Source organism: Apium graveolens, chromosome 1 (assembly GCF_009905375.1).
Source record: "Apium graveolens cultivar Ventura chromosome 1, ASM990537v1, whole genome shotgun sequence".
Classification (NCBI taxonomy): Eukaryota; Viridiplantae; Streptophyta; class Magnoliopsida; order Apiales; family Apiaceae; genus Apium; species Apium graveolens.
The window spans coordinates 53,014,862-53,024,614 of NC_133647.1; the positions used below are offsets into that span (position 1 = coordinate 53,014,862).

At 33.7% G+C, this 9,753-nt stretch overlaps 2 protein-coding genes across 2 annotated transcripts; both read right to left on the minus strand.

The window, feature by feature from the left end:
* Positions 1–4,853: 4,853 nt before the first annotated feature.
* LOC141670682 (protein FAR1-RELATED SEQUENCE 5-like) lies at positions 4,854–5,873 on the minus strand. Its single transcript, XM_074476674.1, has one exon. It carries the CDS (start codon positions 5,871–5,873, stop codon positions 4,854–4,856), a length of 1,020 nt encoding a protein of 339 aa, XP_074332775.1.
* A 66-nt stretch (positions 5,874–5,939) lies between these two features.
* On the minus strand, positions 5,940–7,406 carry LOC141670754 (protein FAR1-RELATED SEQUENCE 5-like). The gene has a single exon (XM_074476774.1). It carries the CDS (start codon positions 7,404–7,406, stop codon positions 5,940–5,942), a length of 1,467 nt encoding a protein of 488 aa, XP_074332875.1.
* Positions 7,407–9,753: the final 2,347 nt, after the last annotated feature.

Sequence of the window (9,753 nt, forward strand, 5' to 3'; positions counted from 1 at the left end):
CTTCCTGAAATCCCTAATTTCATAATATCAAAAACCTAATTCAGCGGCAGCGGGCGATTTCAGGTGAATTCAAGCGATTTCAACATCTACTCCGGCGATTCAGCTACTTAGGTATGATTCTCATCATCTACACACACGTATACATACATGTATACATACACATAGTTACATATTACCGCAATGACCCATTGCTGCCTCCTATGGTGAGATTGTTATAACAATTGCGTGATTCAGACTGTTTGGAGTTATATTTATGTGTTTTTCTAGTGATATGTTATAATTCAATTTACTCGAAGAAGTTTTGAGATTAGGATATGCTTTTACTGGTGGTTTGTGGTGACATTATGTATTTGATTTTGGATGCTGTAGCTTAGAGTAGATGTGAGTTGTTTAGAGCAATGTTTACGGATTGATTATGCAGTTTGAAAGGCTTGATGAGTATTTTAAAGTGAAATTGTATTATTAAGACAAAAGACTAGGTCAATATCTTCCGAAAATAGTCTAAACAGTCCCTATAAATGACCTAATCAGCTTTACATTTCCTCAAGGCAGCAATCAGAGAACATACATTTGGTAAATATTTCTCTTATTGTCGAGAGTTTTTGCCAATATTGGCCCACACACACCTTATTATGGAAATAAAGAAGATGGCTTGTGCAGCCCTTGTTGCTGTTGCCTCCATGAGCGCGGTTTTGGCTCAGGCTCCGGTTGAGGCTCCAGCCGAGTCTCCTCTTGTCGAAGGACTGATGAGTGCTGCATCTGCTGCATTGCCTGCTCTTGGAGTCGTTGGGGCTAGTCTAGTGTCACTTGTTGCCTTCTACCTCCAGTAAAGAATTGATTGAAGGGGTTGATAAAATGAGGGTAGAGTTTGTGCATGGGCATCGAAATTTAGTGTACTTTTCGTATTTGTGTCTTCTTCTGGTTTCATTTACATATGAGAATCGATTGATTCTGATGCAATGGAATTTAGTAAAATAAAATAAAATAAACCAGATTTGATCGAGTCAATGTTTTTTTCTGATAAAAATAATTTCTCCAGAGACGAGTCGATGATTATTTGAATCTCTGAATTCAAATTTGACAAAATTTTGAGCTTAATTTCAACAAATTTTGTTTTGCTTTTGAATGACTGGTCATATTAGACATATCTCACAATAAGATGTAAAACAATTTGTCATCAAAGAGTAGAGAAGCTCTCATGCTGTAGCAGTTGCTTTCGTCTCTACTTATTACTAAGATAAGATTTACCAATTATAGAATCCAAGCAGTATCTTCCTTTTTACTATAAATGCTTGGCATGCAGCAGTTTCACTGTTAAATTTTATTATTTTGATTAACTCTTTTGTTTATGTCTTTATATAATTCGAATTATTTGGATTGCGTTGTTGTGAATTTGGTTAGTAGTAATTTGACTCGTTTGTGATAATTAATGGTTCGAAATGTACTAGTAATTGTTTGGCATAGTAAGTTGAGATATGTTATTGTGATTAGACAGTGGATGGAATGCTTGTTGATTGATTGATTGGTTGTGGCTAGCTTATAAACGAATGAGTCATGCCGATTTTTTGGTAAGACTTAAAATAGAAAATAACGGTTCTATAAATGTTTCGTGTTTAAGTTGGGATTATATAGTTTTTTTATTGTGCACTTTGCAGTTACTATGGAGAATGAGTGTGGGCCTATTATTGGATCACTCCTGACGATGCAGGATGATCATATTAGTACTGTAATAACCCCCAAAATTTTTATATTCGAGTATGTTATTCGAGTAGTCTAACTCTTTAGTTTTAGAGGTGTATATAATGTTTGATACTCAATGCATTTGTAGGTTGTTGCTACTGCTCCCCCTGCTTCACAGTCGACCCCCCTATCCGCCCCCCGTTGTTCAGTCTGATGTTGTTCAGTCTGAGGTACTACTCTTTAGTTTTAGAACTTTACTTTTTTTTACTATTGTGTGTCTTATACATATTCGAGTATGTTATTCGAGTAGTCTAACTCTTTAGTTTTAGAGGTGTATATAAGGTTTGATACTCAATGCATTAGTAGGTTGTTGCTACTGCTCCCCCTGCTTCACAGTCGACCCCCCTATCCGCCCCCCTGTTGTTCAGTCTGAGGTATTACTCTTTCGTTTTAGAACTTTACTTTTTTTACTATTGTGTGTCTTATACATATTTGAGTATGTTATTCGAGTAGTCTAACTCTTTAGTTTTAGAGGTGTATATAATGTTTGATACTCAATACATTTGTAGGTTGATGCTACTGCTACCCCTGTTACTCCTACTACCGAGCGCACTTTTGGGAGTTCTGAGTTGACTCCTGCTACTGAGTTGACTCCACTTGCAGGTGGCATGGTGAAATTCGGTAGTCGTAGTGGTGTTATTCCTGATAGTTTGAGGATGATTCTTGATGTACGTATGTTGAATCATTCCATTTTTTATGTTTGATTCTTGCAGTACGTATTTTGAATATGTGTTTGATTTGATGCTCTTGAAATATATTTGCAGATGGACACTGATGAAGACAAGTTGAAGGATAAACTGAGGCGGGGTGGTCCTGGGTGGCGTGCTGATATGATGAGGCCATTGAAAAACAGGAAGATTTTTTGGCTATACAAGCACTGGTGGGGTAATAAGAATGATTTTATTTGGAGAGATCATAGAGGCACTGCTGAGCTTACTTGGGATTATGTCCAGACCTTAAAGTCGGAATGTGATTTAGACAGCAATGTCGTGGATGCCTACTTAGAGTTGTTGAAGGTTAGGGAGTCCATCTCGGGTCTGGAGCCCACGGCTAAGAAGTTCTTCTTTAACTTCAGCTTTTTCGTGCAACTGCTGTTAAAAGATTATTGCAAGAACTTGAAGGTAAAACAAAAAGTACTTTTTAGTTCACGCGTTACTAAGTTAATAATAATTGATAACTCTTTGATTTTGTAGTTCATTTGATCTTTTATAATTGTTTCAATGTTGCAGGCCCATCCCGAAGCTGAACTTTCAGATGTGCAGTTGGCCGGTTTGCATAGTTTATATAATTCATATACAGTCCAACGGATTGGGCCATCATTATTGGATTGTGACTTTGCTTTCTACCCTTGCTGCAATGATGCTCACTGGTTTTTGTTCATTCTGGACATTAAACAACAGAAGCTCCTTTTAATTGATCCTCTAGCTGAATGGGGGGATAGTCTTAAGAGTATTTACTCTCGATATATATGCCATGGTATTCTATGTTCTTGGTAATTACTTTACTAGTCAATTTACATACACTTGTCATTATTGGTTACTAATTATATGAAACCAAACCATTCTAGGAGTGCATAGTGCCAGCTATGTTGCATTACTTGGATCCTTCCAGATTTGATGGACATAAGTTGAAGGTTCATTTCATACAGGAATGACCGATGCAGTCCAATACCCATGATTGTGGAGTGTACGTGTGCAAGTACATGGATGCTATACTTAATGGCATATCGTTGAGAGATGCTGTTTGGGAGCCTGTATTGGGTATTTGGACATTCCGGTATCACATAGCTTGGGAGCTTTCAAAAGGGCTCGCTAGACGGATAAGTGACTATGGGATCCAGCAGAGGAACATGAGACTATAGTTTATATTTTGGATTTGTTTCGGTATTTTCTTTGTTATTGATTATGATTATTTTTATTGGATTGATGTTGCGTTTAGATTTGATGTTGATTGGTTGGTTGATTTAGATTTAGTTGAAACAGGTTGGTAAGTTATAAAAATAAATGGAACCATGCCGTTTTTTTTCTTAAACTATGTAAATCACCCGCAATTTTGATTGGTTGTTGGTTGGTTGATTTAGATTTAGTTGAAACAGGTTGGTAAGTTATAAAAATAAACGGAACCATGCCGTTTTTTTTCTTAAACTATGTAAATCACCCGCAATGTTGATGTTAGCAGCTTGCCAGAAAACTGGTCACAGACTTCAGCATTGAATCATTGCGGGAGATATCATATTTTACACATTTTACAGTTTAGTCACCCCGCAATGAATCATTGCTGTAGTGATCATACCCCGCAATGAGGCATTACACCAGACTTCAACATTGAATCATTGCGGGAGATATCATATTTTACACATTTTACAGTTTAGTCACCCCGCAATGACTATTTTAATGTCTAGTTGACTTTGTTGATTAAATCACTTTTTTCAAATTTTTACATTAATACTGCATATTTTAAATATTTTAAGAGTTTTGGTGTTGGAAAATATTTTAAAAATATTAATATTACTAAAAACCCAGTTTTGTTAATAAAAAGGGACAGTGAGTTTTGGGTGAAACAGAGATTCCAGCAATGAGTCATTGCTGCAGTAAGTACCTCCAGCAATGTCTCATTGCTAGGTACCCTGTCACTAGTTCGCATTGACTATTTTAATGTCTAGTTGACTTTGTTGATTAAATCACTTTTTTCAATTTTTTACATTAATACTGCATATTTTAAATATTTTAAGAGTTTTGGTGTTGGAAAATATTTTAAAAATATTAATATTACTAAACTCACTTTTCTTAACAAAAAGAGGCAGTGAGTTTTGGGTGGAGCAGAGTACCCAACAATGAGTCATTGCTGCAGTGTGACCTCTAGCAATGTCTCATTGCTGGGTGCTCTGTTACTATTCTCTTACAATATTTTAAGTTGGATAATAAGAGTTTTGGTGTTGAAAATATTTTAAACAATATTAATATTAATAATAAGAGTTGGATAATATTTTTGTTAAAAAATAACATTAATATGCAACGTTATATGTAAATTTAAATAACGTTAATATTATGTAACTTAAATAGAAATTTTAAAAGAACTAATGTACTACTTGTCAACAATTGTTAGGTTAAAACCTAAAAATTTCTTCGATCATGCTCCTCCCTTAGGGGACAGTTTCTTGCATCATGTTCTCCTCCGATCGCCCCACAATAATTGCACTTTTTAGGCTTGATCTTGATCTTTGAAGTTGCCGTCTCAATTCCACTTTTATATCTTTTTGTTTTCTTCCTTCCTTTAGTTTTCAACGTTGGAAGATCAAATATTGGATCATGTTGGTAGTCCTCTTGAGTTTTCACCTCATGGGTTCTTTCTCTATGCTCTTCATCCGCAAAAGCATCTTTCAAGTATCTCTTCTCTCTATCAATCACACCCATTAAGTATTTATACCGTGAAACAGAACAACTACCGGAAGAAGCTAAATCTTGAAAAGATTTGCACAATGCACCATACCTTAATGGTTGTGACGCACCATCATTACCAATACCGGGAGGAGCATATGGAAGAGGCCCCGCAATTTTGTTGCCGTTAATTATCCACCTACCAATGATGAGACTTTTCGGTATCTTGATTTTTTGTTTTTTGTCAAGATAACGGATTATGTGTTTGCAAATCATCCCGGAATGTTCAAACTTCTTACACGAGCATTGAATTTTTTCGTACATGAAAACCGTCACTCGATATTTTCTTCTGCAATTCTCCGGCAGGGTAGCCTTCTCAACCAAATACAGTTTCGACATATAAGTTCCATTATTTTTGACACTGTTCACGATGTAACATGTACTTTTCATAAGCTCCTTTTGAAACCGTTTGAACATTTCTTTCGTGTAGATTTCGGATGCATGCATTTCCAAGGATGAGTGCAAAACTAATCTCATTTCCAATTGTTCGCTGTCATAATCGGCTTTAACCTCCTTCAGATATTGTGTCTCCAAAGCCTTTTGGGAGTTCTCAATGAATTCCTTCAAACCGGTAGATGATTGCACATATTCATCAAAAAAAGAATTTGTAGACTCGCTTCTTGAAGTTGTAGTCATGTCGGCGGAAAAATGTTGCTTCATGTAAGCACCAATCCATTGAGTTCTAATAGCATACATGTCATTTAACCAAGCATGATCCTCAAGATCGTACTTCTCGACTAATTGCTCCCATTTACCTTCAAATTATGTAGGTGTCAACGACTTGTACACATATGCATTAAACTCTGTCTTGAACTCCGGATAATTTGTGTACAAATAAGACAACTTCTTGGGAAACTTACTACTTATATGCCATGTACAATATGTATGCTTTGTTTGTGGCATAGGCATGACCTCGGCAATGGCATTTCCCAATACAATGTCTTGATCAGTAATAATTATTAGAGGCGGTTTATTGTCGACGGCTTCCAACCATGTCCTCAAAACCCACTTATACGATGCCTCAGTCTCATCCCTTACAAGTGCAAATCCAAATAGTATATTTTGATAATGGTGGTTTACGCCCGTAATAGTTATGAAAGGCATACAATACCTATTCGTCCGGTAAGTTGAATCAAACGTAACCACATCACCAAAATTCTTGTACGCGTACATAGACCGAGGATCAACCCATACCAAACCCCGTACACGATTCTCATCATCTACATCCACCCGATAAAAGAAATTACCAAAACTATTTTCTTGTAGTTCTCGTAGAAAAAGTAATCCACACTCCGCATCACCCGAATCAAACACTCGGCGCCGAATATCACGTATGACATTACGTACGTCTTGATTAAAAAAACCAAGATTTTCAACACCCCCCTTTGTCTCGCTAAGAAACTTCATTACTTTGCCCGTCTCAATTCCCGATTTGTTAAACAACTCAATCAATGATCGCGTCATAGGATCTATGTTGAGTGATCTTTGAAAAAATTGAACTTTTTGCGGCGACACCAATTTATGATTGTGTTCTAAATCCACCGAACTGATTTGCCATTTGTCCATCTTCACCTTGTGAACGACACACATTCGAGCACCACAATTCGTTCGTGGAATTACCTCTCTAACTCGTTTTCCTTTACCAAAATCCAACGACGTCGCTCCTACTCTCTCACCTTTTCGACAAATAAACAAACAGTATGATGGTTCATTTGTGTTTGTTCGCTTATGAGTATTCCTAATTATTATCTCGAATCCCTCTTTTCGACCATAATTCCTATAAAATGCTTCCGCATCATCCAATGTATCGAAAATCTTACCGACATAAGGCACAACATCGTTACTATTCTTAAATCCATGATTCTTTTTCTCAACATTTTTCTCATATTTTACGTTATCAACATTTTCACCGTCAAAATTATCACCATCAACGTTATTATCAACATTATGACCGCCAACATTATCACCACCAAGATTATCATCAACATTATGACCGCCAACATTATTACCACCAACGTTATTATCAACATTATGAACACTAACATTATCAATATCAATATTATCACCACCAACATTATTCATATTATCATCACTATCAAGATTTACAATATCTTCATCAACAAATAACTTAGGACGAGCTACGGGATTTCGTCTAACGGGGGTATAATAATCGTAATTATCATTTTTACTAGAAGAGGAACTACAAGCTTTAAATAAAAAAGAAGTCATCAACAATCGAAAACTAACCTTTTGAGATCACCTTCAAGAATGAGTAAATTGAAAGTAAATTTGAAATTGTTGAAAGTATATTGTAAATTGTAAAATGAGTAAATGCCTAAATGCGGAAGGTGGTTACTACAACCACCCGGGGTTGTGGACCAAAACCCATATATATAAGTCCAGTTCTATAGAGACCGTGTTTTTGTTGGATATCATGGAGACCACTTATGTTCTATAACTAAAATCTTGCATAAAAACATTGCAAAATGTATTATTTTGCGACTTATGTTCTACATAGATCATTATTTTATTCAAAATCTTGAACATCATACATGTACTGCATGTATAACAATACAAAATATTTTATTCTACGAAACATGTTGAGTTTGCAGAACATTTGTTTAAATTGCTAAACATACACATTATACTTATTAAACTTAAATGATCATCAACAAATTTAAGGAATTAGTGATATTCGTAAAATATATTTCACAGAATAATATATTTGATAGTGTTTTGATTGCAGAACATAGGTGGTCTCCGATAAAATGTGGTCTCCATAGAACTTGACTTATATATATATATATATATATATATATACACACACTATTATATTAAAGACGAAACATTAAAAGTCTGGTTGTTGGTCCTTGGTTATTCAATACAGAGCCGTCAGATCAGACTAATGAGAAGCGTTATATATAATCTTAAAAATTATTATACAAGAATTATAAAATTTGAATCCTACCAATAATATATTAAAATTAAAATTTATAATATATAATAATAAAAATAATTGTGGTGTATTGTAAAATTATTATACCAGGGTATAAAGTTCGAATCCCAACAACAATATATTAAAATTATATTTATAAAAACAACTGTGCATTGCACGGATTATATATATATATATATTAAAATATTATCTCGAACGAACTTGTACCTGTAAAAAAATAAATTTTTAATACATAAAATGATTGTTTTAACTTTATTTTATATTCGCATACTAATTACGTAATAAAGAATAATAAATATTTTTTATAAATTTGATTATATCTCGTAATTTAAATAAATGAAAATGTGATGACATAAAGTTCATCATTGAATTGTCATACTTTTTTTTCTTTTCATACATATTGTTAAAGTTTGATTAGATAATTTAAGTGGTGAGAGTTTACTTTTTGTAGTAGGGTTCAATTATCGCTCACAACATGAATTTTGAGTTTAGATACTTATTGTAAGGTATATAAGACTAATTAATAAACAAATCAAATTTATGTTATTTTAACAAAAACATTTGAAATTTATTTGTAGGGATATGTATTGGGTCATTTCGGGTCCGGGAAAGCTTATCATAGCCCACCCTGAACGAGGATTCTTCTGCTCTCCGATCCCCGCCCGAACGGGAATTTCCACGAATTCGGGAAATAATTAAAAATATTAATCTTGTATATTGAATAAGTTTTTATGATTAAAAACAATCTACTAATCCTTATTATATAAAAATATTAATAATATCACAAATTTTTTACACCAAATCATATTAAAATTAATTTATAATATAAAGATTTGACACAATAAAAATAAAAAATATATATTATACTACATTATAAAAAAATTGGTCAAGAAAAGTATTGATTATTTTAAGAATATACGAATAGTATAAATCCTATTATATATACACACACATATCGGTGTCAGGGAGACACTAATCTTTGAACATCCACGATGGTTTAAATCTCACTTCCCCTTTTATGGGCCCCATTGCTTGCCACCTCAAACCAAGTGGGTTTGTAAAAAGTGGCCAATCCCACCCAATAACAAGCCCATTTACCACATTTTGTAGGATTTATTATATTCATTTTATAATATACTGTAATATCCTGTAATTTTTAGAATTTGATTAATAATAAAATAATAGAATAAAAAGAATTAAAATTAGATAAGGACTAGGATTTAAAATTGGATTAGACTAATGGGCCTAAAATTTGGATCAGGTACTAATATGGATAACTTGTAGGTTAAGATATAGGGTTTTGTATCGTTATAAATACACCATATTCGTCCTCCTTATTTTTAATATAAAAATTCGTAGGGCTCTTCTCAGCAAAAATCAGCATATGTAATATCCTGTAATTTTTAAAATTAGATTGATAATAGAATTATAGAATAAAAAGGATTAAAATCAAATAATGATTAGGATATTTATGTAATATCCTGTAATTTTTAAAATTAGATTGATAATAGTATAATAGAATAAAAAGGATTAAAATCAGATAATGATTAGGATATTACAATTGGATTAGACTAATGGGCCTAAAATTTGGATCAGATTCTAATATGGATAACTTGTAGG